Source organism: Onychomys torridus, chromosome 3 (genome assembly GCF_903995425.1).
Source record: "Onychomys torridus chromosome 3, mOncTor1.1, whole genome shotgun sequence".
NCBI classification, from domain to species: domain Eukaryota; kingdom Metazoa; phylum Chordata; class Mammalia; order Rodentia; family Cricetidae; genus Onychomys; species Onychomys torridus.
The window spans coordinates 1,226,379-1,246,937 of record NC_050445.1 but is presented as its reverse complement, the minus strand read 5'-3'; the positions used below and the strand labels follow the sequence as shown (position 1 = coordinate 1,246,937).

Below are 20,559 nucleotides of genomic sequence, written 5' to 3'. Positions count from 1 at the left end.
GGTTCTGGCTTTTCTAGCTGCAGGAAATCGGATGGGGTGGCATGGGAAGATACATGGAGCCATCTTTGAGCCTCACCACCACCCCAGATGGCAGGCCCGGGATATTTTAGTTGGTCATGATCTGGGAGTCAAAGAGGAGCTTGCCCAGAGAACAAAGAGTAGGAGATGACTGTGAGCCAGAGATGGGCCCCACACTTGGGGATAAGAGGGTACTAACCCTGACTGGCTGCTGTGGAGTAGTTGCCTGGGAAGAAGGACCCCAGTGCCTTCAAGGTGGAGGGCGGGGGCCCAGGCAGCAATCAAGCTCAGTGTTAGGGATCAGTGAGGCATAGAGCCGGAAAGGCAGGGAAGTTGTTCCTGTTGCCCCCCCCTTGAGTTCCTGTGGGACTAGGGGCGGGGGATATGGAGACTTGTGAGTGGAAAAACTGGAGAGGGCTGCTGTTTTTGGATATCAGCACTGCTGTGATGTCTGAGGAAGTGGGTGTGGCCCCTCATCCTGTGTGAAAGAAGTAGTAGAGGTTGTTCGTGGTTGTGCTGCACATCTTTGCCATGGGAATGTCCGGCATGCCCCACTCCTGGAAGCTGAGGGCTGCATCTGTTCACTCAACCACAGCACTGTTTGTAGCTGGTTGCAAACTTTTTTTTCAGAGTACTGGGTCACAGAGAGAGAGAGAGGTGTCTAGGACTCGTTGTCAAAGAATTACTATTCCCACATCTGTACACATTAAAGCATGGAACTTGTCTCTTTTTCAATCATTATAATCCACAAGAGTTGGGTTGGGTATCTCACTACATCTGACATGATCTTTTATGATAAATCTTCAATAAATACCAGAATGACTTAGACTTTAAAGGTAAGATAATCCAGAGAGGGACAAAAAGAGTCTACAGTCCATCAAAAGCATACCAAGAGGACAGCAGAATGCCCTCAATACCACACAGCCAGAGGAACTTTCAAGATTTAGGAGGAACCCTTCCCTGTCCAGGTGAACTGGAGAGAGAAGAGAGTTCTTAAATCCGCAGTCTCGCGACTGATGGTGTAGGCATTCTCGAGAGAGGGTGGCTGGCTTTGGTCAGCCGAACCGAGTGAGACAATCCCTTTCTCCGGGAACTGGAAGGGGAAGAACATTGTCAAGAACCTGGGGTTTCTGGGCCGGGTGGGTCGAAGGACCAGGGCACTGCGCCCCGCAGCTGTCGCTCCTGCAAGGAAAAGCTCTGGGTGCGTATGCGGCTTGTCACCTCCTGGGTGCGCAATGTGAGCCCGAAAATGTCCTCGTGGTAGCGTTGCTGATCCTGAGGGGATGAAAAGAGCTCAGTGGACCAGAACTCTAACAGAAGTCAGCGTAGACCCTCGCTACCCAGCCGGGGCCCGCCCCTTCGCACCCGCAGCACGCCGATGACGTCACCGGCTTCCTCCAGCTCCATGTCGCCCTCTGTCGCCAGAATTCGCTGCACCGTCTGTAGGACGCTGGTTGCCATAGTGACATCGCCGCAGACAAACATGTGTCCTTGCTCGAGGCACAGCACGCGGTGAACCTCCGCGGCCAGCTCTGTCCTCAGGAGATCCTGCACGTAGGTCTGGGGGCGGAGCGAGAGGCAGGCCTGGCTATGAGAACACCCAGGCCTTTGGGCATGGGGGGGGGGGGGGTTGGGCCTGGGGGAGTTGGGCCTGGTGGGGACTTGGGGACGGCCCAAGCCTGGTCACGCCATCTCTACCACCAGCCCCGTGGTACCTTAGGGCTGCCAGGATCCCTGGAAAAGGCGGTGAGGATGTGTCCAAACACGCCGCGCTTCTGGGCATCCAATACCTCGTCCCGGTAGAGATGGTCGAGTTGGGAGCATCGGCAGCCAAACACCAAAGTCATGGGGGCAGGTTGCAGGCCTGTGAGAAACAAGACGGATTTGGGGGTGCCCTTTCTCTGGGACAGCCTTGGCAACGCCACCTCCAGGCCAGCCTTTTGGGTTGGAGCAACCCCTATCATGGCTATTCAGCCTCTAGGGGCAAATAAGGTGCTTTCACCCAGACCCTGAACACCTCTGATTTACAGAAGCAAACAGGCAGTCAGGAGGCAGAACTCTGCTAGAACCTACTCTATCGACTCAATTCTGTGCCCATGGCCAAGCCCACACCTTCCAACCATCCTCTCCCACATAACCTTCTTCTATTGACATCTCTGTGCCTGACCTGAACACCTCATCAGTTTTTAGATTGGGTCGCCCTAGATGAATGAGCTCTGAGGTAGTTCTGAATCTGCCTGCATTCCTGTCCGATCCCTCCCTTCTTCACCCTCAGGCCATTCCAAAACCTATGATACACAGAGGGACCACCAGGAAGGCAAACAAGCAGGCCCCAGCCCTTTTCTCCCCTCCCCTCCCCTCCCCATTGAACCTCTCTTTTCACCTTTGGTTCTAGCTCCCTTATGGTCACGTCCTCCAGCCGCACTCCTTTCCTCCCTGGCTCCCTCTGACTTCCAGGTGCACCCTTAGCCCCAGGCTCACCTCTCATCTCAATGTCATGTAATCGCTCCTGCCAGAATCCCCGGAATGGTGCAATGCCAGTCCCTGGGCCCACCAGGATGCAGGGCAAGTTGGGATCAGGTGGCAGCCGGAAGGAGGGAGCCCTAGCCAGAGAGAGTCCATTAAGACCTCTTTTCTTCACCCATGACCTTATACATACCAACTAACCTTTGGCTATATAGACAGGAAAGCCTAAGGCCTAATATTGGTGACCAATGAGGTGGTTTTCTTGGTTGTGTTTTGTTGTGTTGTTTGTTTGTTTGTTTGTTTTGGCACGGGATCTCACTATACAGTTCTGGTTGGTCTGGAACTTGCTTTGTAGACAAGGTTGGCCTCGAACACACAGAAATTCACTTGCCTCTGCCTTCCAAGTGCTGGGATTAAAGGTGTGTATCCCTGCTATGCTTCCTGTCACGACAATAATGGACTAAATCTCTGACCTGTAAGCCAGCCCCAGTTAAGTGTCTTCCTTTATAAGAGCTGCCATGGTCACGGTGTCTCCTAACTAAGACAGTCTGATTACCTTCAGTACAGAGGCAATAAAACAGTCTTAAAAATGACTGCCTTGGGGCTAGAGATGGCTCAGCGGTTAAGAGCAAAAGAAAAAAAAAAAGAAAAGGAAAAAGAAAGAAAAGAAAAAGGAGAAAGTGAAAAAAATAAAAAATAAAGGTGTGTACTCACCGTGCCTGACAGAAGCCTAGACTTTTAACATAGGCTGTAGCCAAGGACACAGTGAGGCATTCAGGGGCTACACTTTCACAAAGCAGCAGAGCCACTGGCTAATCCATGTTGTTTCTGGTAGTTGTGGTGTCAGGGGCAGGACTCTGCACCAAGTTATTGAGGCCCAAAGCTCAGCCGTAGTTGTGAATTGACCCAGAGACTCACTATTCTTGATGTATTAATGGGGCCTCCATACTTCGGAGGACCCAATTACCAGCTAATCCTGTGTGACATGCCCCTCCTCCTATATTCTTCACTGGTCCCTGCCAGGCATGTGGCACTTTCTCAATCCCTCTCTGGACACAGATGATCCCTTCTAGTTGACCTGCCCGACCCCAGAGGCCTCGCTTACCCCCTGATGAAGCAGGGTACCAGGTCTCCTGCCTTGAGTTGGCTCAGCCACGTGGAACACACACCATAGTGCAGAGGGCCCAGCCCATCTAGGGGTTAGGAGGAGAGGCCATTCAGACGTCTGTCTTAGTCTTGCCCAAACCAGGCTCTTCCAGCTCCTAGCCTCACCCTGGGTTCTGTAGGCCAGCACAGCCACGGTGAGATGGATCTCTCCTGGGTGGGCGCTGGGTGCTGAGCTGACAGAGTAGTACCGGGGCTGGAGCAGGGGCAGCTGGGTGAGGATCAGAGGAGCAGGCAGCGCCACTGAGGGGAACTGCTCCAGCACCTCCAGCAGCGTGGAGCAGCGAAACCACTTCCACTCCTCATAGCGTCGGGGGTCCTGGGGGCAGATACGCTGAGCTGAGGGCCCCCAGTCCTTCCCAGAGTGACCCCTACCTAGCTGAGCCTCCTTAGCATTCACCCATCTCAGTTTATTTCAACACACCCCTCTTGAAGACCCAGAGCACCCAGAGAGGAATAATCGGTCAGTCTGGAGACAGGTCTTAAAGCACCATTGCATGTTGGCCAGGGGAAGCAAGTGCGGAGGACCTGACATGAAGGGACACTTCCTTTCACGGAGGGTCCCTTAGCTTATTTATCATCCTCTAGTCTAGCCCCTGCCCCCCACAGCATGCCCCCCCACCTGGCTGAGGGCCTCTAGCTCCTGCTGTTCGCTGGACTCCTCTGCCAGGGTGCTGAGCAGTCGAAGGAGCCGAGGGCTGGGCGGAGAAGTGATGTCCAGGAAGAAGGTGAGAGCCTGGCGCAGCGTACATGGGGGCAGCCTGGGGTCCCGCACCCAGCCGGGGGGAGGGCCACCTGGGAATGATGCGCAGGGAGCTCTGAGGGAGGGGACCACTGAGACTGGGTGGTCTGAGCTGAAGTGCACTTTGTTCACTTTTCGGGGCACTGACCATGTGTTACTGGGTCTTATTAGAAAACTTGTCCTTGAGGTGGCATGTGCTTGTCTGTGCAGCCCTGGTATGTTTGGGGGGACCCTGGCTGAACTGGGTTGGTCTGATCTCCTCTGCCCTAACCCCAATAAGTTATCATCTCCAGGCATTGTTTTGGAAGGAGATAGGCCAACTACAGAGAAATTAGACTGTGAGGGAGGTGGTGGCTATGGGAGGAGGCTTTTAGGGTGCTTGGTGGGTTCTGGGAAAGGGCCACATGCAACAGGGCTATCCTGGCTGGAGTGGCATCTAGGTCCAGGTAGTACCGAGGTGTGAAGCAGGGTGGCAGCCCCATCAGTGCTGAGCACCATGGGCAGGCTCTTACTCTCCCGCCCCAGCCCATAGTCCTCACCAGGGCTGCCCTTCTCCAGCTGTTCCACGGCCACAGGCTCTGTGGATGGTGGAGGGTCCTCCACTCTGCTTAGCAGTGCCTCCACTAGGCCAGGTCGGTTGGGTGGGCACACACCTATGTGGTCCCCGGGCTGATACTGCAGTCCCTCTTGGCCACCAGTGTCCAGACGCACGAGGATTGTGGCTCGGCTGGGGGTATGAAGGGAGGCAGGTACTGAGGTCAGAGAATAGCAAGGAGCCAGGAAGAATGTGGGAGAAAGGAGTGTGGTAGGTCTGAGTAAGGAGGGACCCTAATAGTGAGGAGAATGGGGTGAGTCTCACGTGGATTTGCTGCTCTGCAGGTTCTCCACAGAGAGGATGGTAGCCTGGAACATTTTCCGCCTGTGCACATGGGTCAGCCCTGGGGAGCAAGAGGGTAAAGGGGCCTGAGCAAGTGAGTGGCTCCTAGCCTGTGAGGGAGAATCCTAGACCCCCCCCCCCCCCACACACACACACTCATCAAGGTCAGGTTGAGGTCTGGGTTGTACCTGGTAGTAACTGCAGGCTCTCAGCCTGGGTACTCAGCCGATACCTCTGGCGCTTCCAGCTGCGTTTGGGGCTGAAGATGTCTCGGGCAGCAGCCTTGGCATCTTCTCCCACACAGAAGGTTTCACAGGCGGCCTGAGGGATGAGTAGGTGAGGACCTAAGGCTGCTTGTCACCAGGGAGCCTCAGTGGGAGAGGAGTGTATTAAGGGCGGTAGGGCTGGGCCTGCCTGCCGTCTAGCATGTCTAGCAGTCTCCTCTCATCTCGGCCAGGGCAGCCCAAGTTCCTAGCTGTGGGGACGGCACCCACATTGGTGAGAGGGAGGTGAAGTTGTAAGAGACGGAGGCTGAGCCTGTTGCTGACTATAGCACCTTATTTTCTAGCTCATTTGGCCACTGTCATAGGGACCCCTGCTGGTCTGATGAGCACTGATTCCGTGTCCCTGGGAGCACGCTGTTGAAGGCAGTTCTGAACTCAGAGCTGAGTTTGGATTCTCTCGGTACCTGTCATCTTCCGTGCCTCAGTTTCTCATCTTAACCCCTCAGTGGGTTCCAGAAAAGATTAAATAAGATGCTTTCATTTTTAGAGGCAAGGTCTTTTGTAGCCCTGGCTGGCTATGTAAAAAAGGTGGCCTTGAACTTCTGATCCTCCTGCCTCCACTTCCCAAGTGCTGGGCTTAAAGGAGTGTGCCACCATACTTGGGTTTTGAAGTGCCAAGGGCTGACCCTGGGGCTTAGTGCATGCTGGGTAAGCACTTTACCACTTGAGCTACACCCCAGCACTATCTGAGATGCTTTATGCAAAGCCCTTAGCACAGTGTGTGCAGAGGGCCGGTGCTATCTTATTGTAGGAGGTGTAGGGAGCCTGCTCTATCTGGCTGCTTCTGGCCAGGGAGAAGTGGACTGGCAGCTTACTGTTCCAGCCTTGAGATCCAGGGCTCCCCTGGAAACAGGCTGTTACTGTTTCTTTTTTACTGTGTGCAGCCTTATATCTCTTCCTTCCTCCTGTGGCCCTCTCCCTTCCTTCCGATCCCCACTGCTACCGTCCCAGTGAGCCCGTCTTCCTGCTTCTCAGATGCTTTCATTCGTCTGCATCACCACAGTTATACACTTCAAGTGTGGGCTCACCCTGCTCAGAAACTTCCCGCATCTCCATTGGTCTATATTCTCTGGATCTTACTTTCTGCTTCTCTTTTCTCAATCCTTCCAAGCAAACCCTCTGGTGCCTCCACCTCCAAAGGAGGCTTCTTTCTTGCATTGGGTTCAGACTCGCTAAAACTGAGTCCTACATGGATGGACAGATGTGGGGCTCCCTCACTAAGTGAGAAGTATCAGCATGATAAAGATGCCCCGAGGAGGTTCCTGGGGATACTTCTGGGTCCAGAACCAGCCCTCCAGGCCAGGCACCAGGGCTGGTCTCCAGCTTCCTGGAGTTCCTACTGGTCTCAGCTTTAGCCCTGACCTTTGACGGATCCTCTGGGCCCTGTCTTCTTCCATTTTGCCTGCCTCGAGTAGGTGTCCTGGTACCCTGACCTTATCCCCTGTGTGCCCACTCCTGGGGCCAGCTTGGGGCTGTCTGAGGAGCCCTTCTGCAGACCCTCTTCTTTTTTGCTGTGTCTCTAGCTTGGTGTGGCATCTCTGTTTGCTAGGACCTATTGTCCGCTACTTGGGGCTGATCCCAGAAGGGCGCTGGCTATGGAGTGGCAGAATGAAGGTAAATTTAGAAAGGAATAGGGCCGGGCCGGAGAACCCGATTAGGAAGTCAGTGAGCCTCCAGTCTCAGTATTTCAGGTTTCAACTACAAAAGCCTGGAGGGGGCATCTCAGGTTGGTCAGAGTCAGAACTCAAGGTTGCCCAGGGCGCAGGGGAGCTCACCTGGAAGGCTGCCTGGGCCCAGCCTCGGAAAGCCTCCTCCTGGCCGCAGAGCTCATCACCCTGGCCCAGCTGCAATAGGCGCTCCCCACCCAGCTCCTCCAGCCTTGTGTCCACTGCCCGGGCAAAGGCACAGAAGTGGGGGTATGCTCGCGAGCCCAGCCCAAACACACAGAACCTGTGGTACAGGGAGCCGTTGTTGACCCCTGCCAGCCCATGGCTACCCAGGTGGCTTCTCTCTCCCATTCACCCTCTTTAGTGAGGACCCCCAACCTGAGGGTGCCCAGGGCCCCCGCGCTGTCTGTGTTACTAGACTCCTTCCTCTTGCGCCGCCAAGAGGACACCAGAGGGTCTGAGCAGGAGACACTGTTGAATCGGATTTTGTAACTCCTGGCAAGAGAGATAAAGACAGGGTGTCACAAGGAACTGGAAACATGGTCCAGTCCCAGCCAGGGAATAGTTTTGGGGTTTATACACCTGGTGTGAGAAGGTTTGAAACACAGCCTTGAGGTAATGGTGGAGGGCTCTGCTCTGCCTCTCTTCCTTCTGGGAGAGAGTCATAGCAGAGTCATAGGCCTGGAAGTGGTCAGGTCCCCAGGGAGGGAGGGCCCTTGGGGCTGGACTGCTGTCAAGGTCTCATGCTCTCTGTTCTCCAGCTTGTTGGGAAAGGCTTGAGAGACCTGGGTGAGGTCCCTGAGCCCTCTGCTTCAGCGTCTCATTGGAGCCTTAGTTCTGTCTTCTCACTGGTACTTACTTGTGCTGCTCAGGCCGAGGCGAGCTGTTGTAGGGTCCTGACATCTCCATCAAGGCCGCTGCGAAGCTCTGCATGGGAAGTGTTTGCATCATGGTTAGCTTTAGTTTATATACACGGGAACTTAAAACCAGGCTACTGGCCTTTACTATTCTTTATTAGTAACTTCTGTCTTGAAAATTCGAAAGCTTGACTTTTTAAAGAGCCACACTGCAGAGGTGTATAAAGTGAAAGAGAAAGCCTTATTCTCCCTTGAGACTTAACCGTGTGTGTGTGTGTGTGTGTGTGTGTGTGTGTGTGTGTGTGTGTGTGTGTGTTGCTGACAGGTGGAAGCTTTCTAGCCCTGTATCATTGACTCACAATGGGGTTACATCCCAACACATCCACTGTAAGCTGGGAATTTTTTCTTTCTTTTTTTCCGAGACAGGCTTTCTCTGTGTAGCTTTGGTGCCAGTCCTGGAGCTCACTCTGTAGACCAGGCTGGCCTTGAACTCACAGTGATCTGCCTGGCTCTGCCTCCCGAGTACTGGGATTAAAGGCATGGGCCACCACCGCCTGGCAGCTGGGAAGGTTTTAACAGAGCATGCAGAATGGCCTTCACCTCTCTCTCCCACACATCTTAACTCATCAATAAAGCACACTAGAGTGTTGCTTGTTTCCCCTGCAATTGTATGGCTCACTGGGAGCTGCCCAGCAATCCAAACACAGGAGCCCATTCCATAGCTCTAGTCTGGGCACAGATCCAAGTTCAGGATTTGAAATACATTACCCCCCCCCCCCCCCCCATGGCAGGGTTTCTCTGTGTAGTCCTGGCTGTCCTGCAACTAGCTCTGTACACCTGCCTCCTAAGTGCTGGGATTAAAGGAGTGTGCCACCACCACCCAGTGAAATAGTTTCTAATGGACTCATATTGCTTTTCCATTATCATAAAGTAAAAAGTCACAATTGAAACACACACTTAATTGGGAGCTGTTGATGCTTACATGGGTGCATATAGTTTGTTTTTTAATGGGTCCATGTAATTCTTGCTTGCTTTTTACCAGTGACCTATTGTGGATATCCTTCTAAGCCAACACCTTAAGCTTGGCCTCATTCTCTTTTATGAGATGTATTTATTTTATTTTAGGCATATGAGTGTTTTGCCTGCATGTATGTTTGTGCACCATGTGCATGCCTCGTACCCATAGAGGCAAGAAGAGGGTGTCAGATGCCCTGGAACTGGAGTCACAGATGGATGCAAGCCACCATGTGGGTGCTGGGAATCAAACCTGGGTCCTCTGGAAGAGCAGTCAGTGCTATCAACTGCTGAGACATCTCTCCAGCCCCTTGACCTCTACTTTATGGTGGCTAAATCCTATTCCCGTATTTGCCTGTACTGTGGCAAATTTGCCTATGATGGAAGGACAGAGTAGTTTATGAACAGTTCTCCAACATCCTCACACACATTCCATGCATCTTTGTATGGCTCAGTCAGGTGGAATTTAGAGGTGGGGGTGGCTGAATGAAGGGCTTTAAAAACTGGGTGGGCACGCCAGGTGTAGTGGTACATGCTTCTAATTCCAACAGTAGATCTGTATGAGTTTGATGCCAGTCTGGTCTACATAGTGAGACCCTATCTCGAACAAAATGAACCAATGGCTAGTGGCTAGTGAGAGGGCTCACAAAAAAGTGGGGACTTGAGAGTCATCCCTGGAGCCCACCTAAAAGTAGAACCAACTCCACAAAGGTCTTCTGACCTCCGCAAGGATGTCATAGTTACATACACACACTAATAGTCAGTTTGTGGTGGGGTGGTCAAATCCTAGAGTGGCAGACGGCAGGCAGCTCATTCTTGTTCACATCAGCTCTGGGCACGAGCAGCCCCCAGCACTTTAGCCAGTCTGAGAATGGACAGAGCTTTAGGGCCTGATGTAGTGTCCTGTCTCCAGGGGATTATTTAAGTGGGCCACCTCAGAAGGCTGTTTCACATTTTGGTGCCACCATGGAAACAAGTTAGAAACCACACAAAACACAGCTTCTAAATACTAACTATAGATCAGCTGGGTGTTATTTCTATGGGGTTACTGTAGCTGAACTTCAGGATTCTTCTTTCTTTTTTTTGGGGGGGGGCAAGGACAGGGTCTCATGTAGTTCAGGCTAGGTTCTAATTTGCTATATAGCCAAAGAGGACCTTAAGCTTCTAATCCTCCTGTCTCTAACTCCTGAGTGCTGAGATTATATGTGTGCCACCACACCTGGTAAATGTGGTGCCAGGGTTCAAACCCATGGCCTTGAATATGCTAGTCAAGCACCGTACCAATTGTCTTATGTCCTCAGCCTTGAACTCAGTTCGTGAATGACTTAGAGTAACTATACAGTCATGTAGGTTTTCATGAACCAGGCGTGTATGTGATCAGCATCTCTTATGAAATATCACCAGCATCCTGAATTCCCCTGTGTGCCTCACACTATTCTCCTGATTGGGCAGACCCCTGGATTAGAGTTGCCTGGTTTTGAACTCTAGATGCAGTGGATTCTACCATATGTATTCACTGCCTATTTCATTTTTCATCTGTATCGTGTTGTAATTTGTTCACACTGCGATATTGCATGTGAGTTTATCACTGTTTATCCAATCTATTGTTGATTGACACTTGAATTGTTTCCACTGTGGGTGTTATGAGCAATGCTGCTATAATTAGTCTTGTTCATATCTTTGGTGTATATACTCTGTTTTCTGTGGGATATATTCCTGCATTTCTCCCTTAAAAAAATTTGGAGGTGAAATTGAAATGCTCACATCTCAAAAGTGTGGCTCAACCTGGTCATTTGACAGTTAAAAAAAAAGTTAAACTTATATCTTCCCTATGACCCAATAATTCCACTCCTGGGTATTTATCCAAGAGAAACGAAAACATAAGCCCACAAAAGCCTGCTACAAGAATGTTCTTAACAGTTTTATTCATAATAACCCCAAACTGGAAGCAGTCCAAGTGTCTATCAACAGAAGAATGGATAAACAAGCCAGGGCTGTTCACACAGTGAATACCACGTGGCATAGGGAGAAAGTAGTGAGCCATGGATGGGGCAAACCTCCAAAACGGGCAGAGTGACCGAAGCCATCTGTCTATCTGACGGGAGCCCGACTTGGAGAAACTGATGAGGCTTTCTAGGCTGAGGCAATGCTCTGTCTTATAGGACTGTGGGTCACACACACCACTTTTATGCTAAGAAGCTAATGGTGCCACTTATGGCTTAGTGTTTGTCCTTCCAGTCTTGTGTTAATGACATTTGGAAGTCAGACTTTCCAAGAGTGTTGGGTTGAGAGGACTCTGCCTTCATGAATGGTTTCATCTACTCATGGATTAATGGATTAATGGGCTGTATTGAGAATCTCTGCCATAAAAGTGGCTAGGCCTCTCTAGAGCATTCCCACTGTCACACCATGTGATGCCCTCTGCATGTCATGATGCACAGGGAGGTCCCTCCAGATACTGGGTAGATGCTGAGCCAGGCGGTTGGGTTTGTTTGTTTGTTTTAAAATTTTTTATTGCTCTTATTTTAACTTGTGTTTGTGCACGTGTGTGCGATGGCACGTGTGTAGAGGTCAGAGGACAGTTTGCAGGAGTTGGTTCTGTCCTATTATCTAGGTCTTGAGGATAGAGCTCAGGGCCTCCGGCATGGCAGCCAGTGCCTTTCCCTGCAGAGTCATCCATCTCGTCTCAGCTGGCCCAGTTTTTGTTGGTTGGTTGGTTTGTTGTTGTTGAGACAGGACCTCATTATGTAGATAAGGCTAGCCTGAGCTCCACCTGTCTCTGCCTTCCTAGTACTGAGATTAAAGATATTCCTGTTTTATGTCTCCTGTAGCCCAGACTGGCCTTAAACTCACAGTTTAGTTGTAGATTACCTGGAACTCGTGATCCTCTTGCCTGTGCCTTTCAAGTGCTAGGATTACATATGACACCACACCCGCCCGACTCATGGTGTTTTGTTTTAAACAGACAAACATCAGAATCAGGGAAAGGGCTTCTGTCAGAATTCAAGCTTGCTGTGGGGCATTTAACTTTGGATTCTAGAGGAGGGACTCAGTGCTTATAAGGGAGCTGACATCTGAAGCTGGAACAGATGAGCAGGTAGAAATGCATCAAACTCGGGGTTCAGAGCATACCACGGGAAGATACTGGCTAACTATAAGGTATCTAATGGCCTCTGATTTTAAGACATGTTGAGCAAGTGAAGCTGTTTAATCTATGCTGGCACCCAAAGAATGCACATGTTTCTCTTCAGAAAAAGAGAAGGGAACGTTAAAATACTGAAGTGAGCAGGGAATCCTTGCTTTTCTCATCTGTCAAGACCCGAGGCACTCTTTGGTCAGCCAGGAAGTGCCTTGCCCACACGAAAGGACTATAAAGGAGACTATAGGACTATAAAGGACTATAAAGGAGAAGGGCTGGGACACAGGAGTCAAGATTCCCAGAAGCCAGCTCACACTCCCGTCAGGAAGCAGGCCTACTTCAGCATGTTCATTTCCCATCCTGGTGCGTGCGTGCATGCATGTGTGTGTGCGTGTGTGCACGTGTGCGTGTGTGTGTGTGTGTGTGTGTGTGTGTGTGCATGAGTGTGTATGTGTGTCTGCTCCTGCCTGTCCAGCTGCTCCTGTTTTGAGTCTTTTCTCATTCTCTCCATCCTGAAAGCCTTACCTCTCCATTCTCCGGGGGATCCCCATTCCCAAAAGTGCTGGTTACCACCAATACCAGTGCCTCATGCTCAAGGGACACCACATCATACTCATCCATGCACAGGACCTGTGGAGAGGAGAAGATGGACATTGGGATTGTCCTCCTGCTGTCCTGGTCCTCACTTAGGCTGCCTTGGGAAGACAAGGATTGATTAAATCCTGAATCCTTATAGATTTTAGCTTTCTTTGTGAAGCCTGACTTTTATTTTTGAGACAGGGTCTCTTTTATCCCAGGTTAGCCTTGAGTTCATTATGTAGTCAAGGATATCCTTGAACCCTTGATCCTCTTGACTCTATCTCCCAAGTGCTAGGATTACAGGGATGCACCACCATGCTGGACTTGACAGGACTTGACATGAACCTTTACTTTTAACCCTCTTGTTCTCTAGGCACCTCTGAAGAGGTAGACAGACTCCTCTTTCCAGCCCCTGCCTCTCAGGCCTTGGTCCTACCCTGGGATCAAACGCCTTCCGGAAGAGCCTCCCCAGCTGCTGTGCGTAGCTCTGGGCCCGGCCAGTCTCAGAGCCATACAGGATAGTTGCCTTTACGCGCTTCGCCATCACAGTGCCCATGAGTGAGGCAGAGATCTTCACTGCACTGTAGGCAAGGGTAGGGTGAGGGCATCCTATGTGCACAGAGGCCAGACCTCCCAGGTAGGGGTCCAGACCTCATCACAGCAGTCTGGGGGTCCCACTACTGGGTTTATTCCCCTGAAGTATGGGGAAGGGATGCAGTCCCAGGGTACCCACTTGGCCACTTCCTTAAAGGTCTTCTTCCTGGTGATACCCGCGCCCTTTGCAGCACTTCCCTTCCAGGGGTCAGGCTGCAGGATGGGGTGGGGAGGGGAGGAGCATGGAAGACAAAAGTTAGCAGTTCTTGTGGGCTGCCCAGAGCTATGCTAGGTGGGCAGGAGCCAGTCGGGCTGGGTACCTGGTAGCGAAAGGCAGGGGACAGGAAATAGTTGACCATCTCTTGATGGAAGACAGGAGTGAGGCTGCCTGAGATGGGGGGCACAATCCAGGCCCAGTCGGCAGGGCAGCCCCCTCTGGCCTTCTGCTCATTCTCCAAGTGCTTCATGAAGGAGGCTGTGGCGGCATGGTGGTCCACAATGGTCACTTTGGCCAGCTGAGGTGGGGAAGAGGCTGGAGTCAGAAATGGCCTTCAGGTCCCCCACCTTTTCTTTCTCTATCACTGTCAACCCCGCCTATGCTGTGCCTTGGGTCACTGCAAAGGACACTTTGCAGATGTCCCCACAAGTCGCCTGCAGATTGCATAGTCATGCTCCGAGTGGAAGCGGTCAGAGCAGCTGTGATTTCCAGCCTTGTCACCAGTGCTGTGTGCTGGGACAGACCTGGGGCCTCACACTCTGCCACTGTGCCACACCCTCAGGTCCTTTCTTCACCGTTTCAGACTCCACAGAGGTATTCACCAGCCATTGGTTTCCTCAAACACCCCCCCCCCCCCCCCCCCGCCACACACACACACACACACACACACACACTGTATTATGACACTCCCATCTCCAGCATGCTTTCTACCCTAGAATTAGAAATTCTAGATACCAGTGGGTCCCACAGTATGCCCTGGGACCAATTACCAAGCAAGGTTCCTGGCAGGCACTTAGGCTGTAGCTCCCAGACTGGTGCCTGTGTATCCAAAGCTGCAGGCACAATATGCCCCATAATACACGGACTATTGCACATCTCAGCCCTGCTCGGTTTTGGTGTCCCCTAACGCCACCGCTGTGTACCTGGTAACTATGCAGTACAGCCACGTTGATTTCCACCGCTGCCTTGTCTTTCCACAATGACGAGGTTGTCCGGGTGTCCAGATCCATGCAGACAGCCACATCCTGGGACAAGATGAACAGGGTAGAGACAGGAGCAGCAGTAGTAGATAGGAGGAGGGTGAGAGGAATACTGGGCTGAGTCAGTGTTTTGCCCACAAATGTACTGTGAAGCAGAGAGCAAGTCCCTTCTCAGCCCTGGCCTTTCATTCCTCATCTCTGAAAGAGGTACAACCCTTTTCTGGGACAAGGTCCCCTCTTGAGCCAGGCATGGTAGTCAAGTCTATATTTCCAGCTCTTGGGATACTGAGGCAGGAAGATTACTGTGAGTTCAGGGCCAGCCTAGAAACACACACACACACACACACACACACACACACACACACACACACACACACACTCCTTTGAGAATCTGATGAAAGCTACCCTTCACACAGTGTTCTTTCTTCCAAACTTTGGTGGCTCCAGAGTTCACTCACACCCTTGGACCTGACCCAGCTCACATTTTCCCATGGCCAGCACTCTGGGTCAGGGTAGGGATGGCATACAGCTTCATGTCCCCTTTCCTCAGCATCCCCTCACCTCAAGTATGTTGTAGCGGTGGGGGTCACACAAGTCCCTCATGCCGATCTCGGAGCTCATGTACCAGCCACTGAAAGGGGCAGCCGGGAACTCCAGGCCCCCAATTTCTAGCAGCATGTTGGACACAGCTGGCAGGGCATACCAACGCAGTCCAAGGGCAGCAAACCACTCTAGCCTAGGGTATTGGGTTCGAATTAGCCTCTGTGTAGAGTTGCCAGATGCCCCTCAGTCCCTCCCCCAAGGGCTCTGGGTAGCCCACCCCCATCCCTTGGCCTCCTATGCTCACGTGGGGTGCTCCAGAGGCACCTCGAGGACCAGCTCTGGGGGCAGAGTGAAGAGTTCTGGGGGCTCATCTGGGGCCTGGAGTAGCAGGGGCAGCACATCAAAACGACCGTTTCCTGGGGCCCAGCCGTGCTGGGTACAGAGCTGTGGGAAGCAGGCAGAGGTGAGTTCAAGGGAATCCTCGCCATCAGCCATCCCCCGTTCTTTACCTTCGGGACTCCTCAGTAGCTGGGTATCTGTACCCTCTGGAGGACCCTGTTCTTCTGTAGTCAAGGCTTGCATTGAACTGACTCCTGCTTCAACCTCTCATGTCAAGAATTATAGGAATGCACCACTTTGCCTGGCTTCCCATCTTTCATCCCAAGGAAAGTCCCCTCTCCTGCTCACTGACCTCTTTTCTGCATTCCCATGCAGTATTTCTTGGCTTCCCTATCCTTGCAAGCCTTGGTGCCCACTTGTGATGGCTATTCTTGGTTGTCAACTTGACACACCTGGGAAGAGGAAACTTTAAGGAATTGCCTCCATCACCAGATTGGCCTGTGGCCATGTCTATGGGGAAGTTTTATTGATTGCTGATTGATGTAGGGGCCCAATCCATTGTGGCCAGTGCTATCCCTGGGTAGCTGGGCCTGAGGTGTATATGGAAGGCAGCTGAGCAAGCCAGTTAACAGCACTCCTGCACGTTCTCTCCAAGTTCCTGCCTCCAGGTTCCTGCCTTGAGTTCCTGCCCTGGCTTCCTTCAGTAATGGAGGGTGACCTGTGGGTTGTTAGAGGAAAGAAACCCTTTCCTCTCCAAATTACTTTTGGTCAGTGTTTTATCATAGCAATAGAAAGCAAAGTAGTCACCACCTCAGTGATCTCCACATTGGCAGGGTCCCCTCGCACGGAGCCATCCTGCTGCCTATAGCCTGCATAGCGCACCAGCTGGCTGTTCCAGATCCGGAAGTCTCCCCTGCCAGGGCAGCGCTGAGGGAACACTGTGATGGCTGAACTGACATGAGGAATGAAGCTGGTTAGACCCCTTTGACTGCTGCCTGGGTGGCCTTGGGCCTGGGGTGGGCTTGTCACTCACCGGAGATTGCCTCGGTTCGTTGCATACTTAATATGGTTGCAGATGTAGGTGAACATTTCCTGTGCGGTCCTGCAGTCCCGGGCATCAAATACCTGGGTCCAGAGGGGATGGGCCAAGGATGTAGGAGACAGGTGAGGTTTTGAGTGCCAGCTTCAGAGGAGTGCTGGCATGGGGCTTGCTGGGAAGGAGGCAGGGTCTGGAGGAGCTACCCACTGCCCTACTGACCCTCCTCTGCCTGACAGCCCTGTTGCCCAGCACAGCCTGATTTTCCCAGGGCACATCTCCCCATTCCCCTCAGGGCAGACTTGAAAACCAGCACACAGAGGCACCTGTTCATTGCTGAGTTGACGTCTGGGGAAGGTTCCTAGTTGATAGGGACCCCACCTAGGGGGTATTGGTATTGAGTTGCTCATGCCAAGCAGGTAGCCATCCAGCTCCCTTGAGCCAGCACAGTGATGGGAAGAGGTGGCTGCATTAAGTGGTTCTAGGGACCCTGCCAGTGGCATCCTGACACTAGGAGAAGGCTGGGGGTGGCAGTGGTTGACCAGTGGCTTAGGGAGGGACACAGCAGGGACTGGAGCCTGTTATGGAAGCCTGATGGGTTCAAAGTTGAACTAAAGCTTTGAACCACTTAAAGGGTTGGGCAAGCAGTAGACAGATTGTTCTTATTCTATTGGAGATGCCTTTGGCATCACTGAGCAAATGGCTTTCTTCCACATTCTTTAGCGGCCACTTACAGCTCAGGAGGCCAAGGTCATGGATTCAGTTCCCCTGCAGGTCCTTGGCTTCTCTTAGCGCTGAGGCTGTTCCAGTAACCCAGCCTAGTTCTGTGGTGTGTGCCGGTGTGAAGGAGGGTGTGGGGCTGAGGCTATAGGGGACTTCAGGGAAGGTGGGTATGAGGTGAAGGCTTGGCAGGAGGAGCAGGTTAACTGTTCCAGAACATTTCTATTCCTCTCTACCAGCTGTCCTCCTGTACTCGGTGAACCTCAATATTCCGCCTTTTCAGCCAAGGGCTGCGGGGCTGGATCGGCTGGATCACCATGTGTTAGTCAAAACAGGCTGAGGACTCTGCTCTGGTAGAACCAAGGAGGGGGCTGGTCCCCTTAGCCTTTGTCTTGAAAGGCAACGAACAGAGACCCTCCCATTGCCTTATACTCACCCCTCAGGGAAGCCTCAGGAGTTTCCTGCATCCCCCCCCCCCCCGTACCCATCCTGGGCATGTGCCAGCTTATACCTGCAGCTTTCCCCACTGGATCCGGCCCACACAGCGGGGAGCATTGCGCCAGGCCTGCTTGGCCCCAAACACTAGCTCACTCTCCCGGAGCTGGTAGGTGCCTGTGGCTGCCACCTCAGCCTCCACCTCCTGAAGCCGCTGTTCATGAGCCTGGGAGCCACTCCTGGGGAGAGGGGAGGGCCACAAGCCTTAGTGTCAGGACAGTGGAAAGAATGGGGAATGGGGTGTGAGTGGTGATCAGGAGGTTTCTCAGCTCAGTGGTGGGGTGCTCCAGTGCTGGGGAGAACCCACCTTTTGATGGAGTTGTAGTACTGATTGATGAAGTCCCGGGCCTGACCCAATAGCTGCTCAGTGGGTGAAGGGCCCTGGGTGGGCCGGCTCTGTAACTTCCTTGGAAATACCAGTGATCCCAAGCAGCGTCTTGGGGTACAGGGCCCGTCCTGGGCCAGAGGAACAGAGAACACCAAGGCCAGGATCAGGTCAGAGTGCACGATGAACTGTGGTTAGCAAGGGCTGAGGTAGATGCCGAGCAGAGGGAGGGAGGTTCGGGAAAGAATGGACTTGGAGCAGGGCTAAGACTGGAAATGGGGTGGGGCCAGATTGGCTTAGGGTAGCACTTGGGTCTTGGGCCAAAGGGTTACTGAAATCCTTGCAATGTCCCTTGACCCCTCTGGCCCTTTCCAGTTTTCACTACTTGTAGACAAGGCCAAGTCTAAACGAAGTGGAGCTTTCTCATTTGGGTCTCCACCTGGGACTAGGCCTCCACCAACCCAGCCCTTAAAACATGGGTAGAGCCTGCCCTTACCTGCTGAGCCTGGGCACTGAGGGTGTCGTAGGTGATGCTACCCACTTCCCAGTTCTTCACTCGAGGAAACTTGGGTCCCTCTGGGGCCCGGGTTAGTGGGGGGCTGTTGGGAGCCAGGGATGCATAGAGTCATGGGAGAGAAGTTTACCTTTTATAGGCCTCCCGTTGTAGCCCAGGGCAGCATTGTACAGTGTCAATCACCCCACCGGGTCATGGCCCACCAACGGCTTCCTGATATTTTCTGTCAGCTCTTACAATAGCCTGGGGAGGTGGGCAGTGCCTTTGTGCCCCTTCTTACAAAGGCGGCAGGGCTTAGACGAATGAAGTCTCTGTCTCTAGCCTGAGAGTGCACGCATGGAAACTCTGCTCTGAGCCTGTGTCTTGTTTCCTAGTGCTCAGCCCCCCGGACCACTCTCCAGGCCTGGAGTGCTGGCCTGGACTGGTTCTCACTCCCTGCATAGCGTCCACTGTCTCCTCTACATCTGAGGTTCTTTGAGTGTGAGTGTATTTCCTAGCTTTACGGTTTGGAAGTTTGGATCCCAGTGAAATGTGTTGAGAAGTTAGTGATTTGTGGGGTGGGGTGGGGGTGGGGGCTCTTTGTCCTGCTTGTTTGGTCTAGGTGCTCACCATGTCCTTCCCACCTGAGATGCGCATGGGGTCCTCAACAGAGCAGGTGCCTCTGTCTTGTAGATGTTCAGCTTTCTGAACCATGAGTGAAATAACCTTTCGTGAGTGTGTGTGTGAGTGTGTGTGTGTGTGTGTGTGTGTGTGTGTGTGTGTGTGAGGTTGAGACAAGTTTGGCTAGATTCAAACTCCATACAGCTGAGGATGGCCTAGAATTCTGACCCTCTGCTTCCACTTCCCAAGTGCTGGAATTATTGCCATACTCCACGTTGCCCCTAAGCCTCCATTCATCATGTTACCCTGTCTTAAGGATCGTATTTTGGTAACTGGATACGGAATAGGCACGGGCCCTACTTGAGGAGCCTGAGCTGAGCGAAGCCCCGACAGGGAGTTCTCTGATTTTGCTCTGATTTTGCTCCCACTCACACCCCTCTTGACAGCAGCCATCATGTGAAGGGAAGCCTCAGAAGCCTTATCACTTCCTCCCAGAACCGCCTGCCTGCGCAGGAGGAAGGGAGGGACTGGGGGCCCTGGAGTCCCTGAGCAGCAGCACCAGACCCCCAGGCTTGGCTGGAGCTTCTTGGCCTGACACCCCGCTGGGAGTTTTGGTCTTTCTTCTCTTTGGGACCTAGGCCCAGGGAAGATTCCTTGATGGTGAGGGCTGTGAGGAGGGAGTCCCAGGGAAAGGGCCTAGCAGCTTTGCCCTAGCCCCCACCCCAAGTGTTCAGATCTCAGGTCCCAACTCCCCACTGTTCTGTGAAACTCCGCTCCTGAAGGCCCTCCCCTGCTCCTGTCTTCTCCAGGTAAGTGGCCATCACTATTGTTTGTTGAAGGCTTCCTATGAACTAGGTAAGTATTGCCAAGTCCACATTTTATTCACACAGAGGCTCAGAAAGATTAAGTAACTTGTTTGAGGTCAAACAGCTTTTGACAGTGGAGCAACATTCAAACTCTGGCCCAATTCTGTGATGGGGCCCCTTACACCTCACTTTTACCTATTACCTGTTGGCTCTGCATCTGGCTTCTTCTCAGCCATGCAGCCTCATCCTGTCCTGTTCATACTAGCAGCTTTTTACACTGGTAGCCTGGTCCTTCTGGCTCGTCCCAGCTCTAGGCCTCGGTCCTCCATACAACCCCTTTACTCACAGATCTTACCTGCTTATAGCCATATGGCCCTCACCTGGGGTCTGGTGCTGGTTGGGCCGGAGTCGGGGTTGCTGGTGCCTGGCTAGGCTCTGGTGCTGGAGGGGCTGGACCCTGCTTGCCGCATAGCCCTAGGCCCAGCCCAAGCCCTAGGCCACAGGGTGGCCCAGGCTCCTGGCCCACGCTCTTCAAGTTGCCCATGCCAGTAGCCCCTCCACTCTGCTGGCTGCTCAGCAGAGT

General features: G+C 52.7%; 2 protein-coding genes across 3 annotated transcripts in view; one reads left to right on the top strand and one right to left on the bottom strand.

Annotated features, from left to right (window-relative positions):
- The window catches only part of Atg9b (autophagy related 9B), a 9,477-nt gene extending 8,753 nt beyond the window's left edge, over positions 1 to 724 (top strand). The window contains exon 15 of the mRNA XM_036181561.1: positions 2 to 724. The gene's annotated coding sequence lies outside the window, so the exon portion shown is untranslated. The remainder of the gene's footprint in view (position 1) is intronic.
- Positions 626 to 20,559, bottom strand: Nos3 (nitric oxide synthase 3). 2 transcript variants are annotated; one of them, XM_036181558.1, is made up of 26 exons: positions 20,357 to 20,559; positions 18,553 to 18,655; positions 18,039 to 18,187; positions 17,748 to 17,910; positions 16,514 to 16,605; positions 16,291 to 16,432; positions 15,446 to 15,585; positions 15,160 to 15,334; positions 14,542 to 14,643; positions 13,722 to 13,916; positions 13,541 to 13,614; positions 13,244 to 13,388; positions 12,754 to 12,858; positions 8,078 to 8,145; positions 7,597 to 7,713; positions 7,327 to 7,501; positions 5,456 to 5,588; positions 5,250 to 5,328; positions 4,930 to 5,117; positions 4,271 to 4,443; positions 3,757 to 3,967; positions 3,590 to 3,677; positions 2,500 to 2,621; positions 1,734 to 1,882; positions 1,384 to 1,578; positions 626 to 1,293 (listed from the first exon to the last, which is right to left on the bottom strand). In XM_036181558.1, exons 1-26 carry the CDS (start codon positions 20,518 to 20,520, stop codon positions 1,132 to 1,134), a joined length of 3,609 nt encoding a protein of 1,202 aa, XP_036037451.1. In that variant the 5' UTR covers positions 20,521 to 20,559; the 3' UTR covers positions 626 to 1,131. The 2 variants fall into 2 exon arrangements, with proteins under 2 accessions (XP_036037451.1, XP_036037452.1); XM_036181559.1 differs by having other exon boundaries at positions 842 to 1,293; positions 20,332 to 20,383.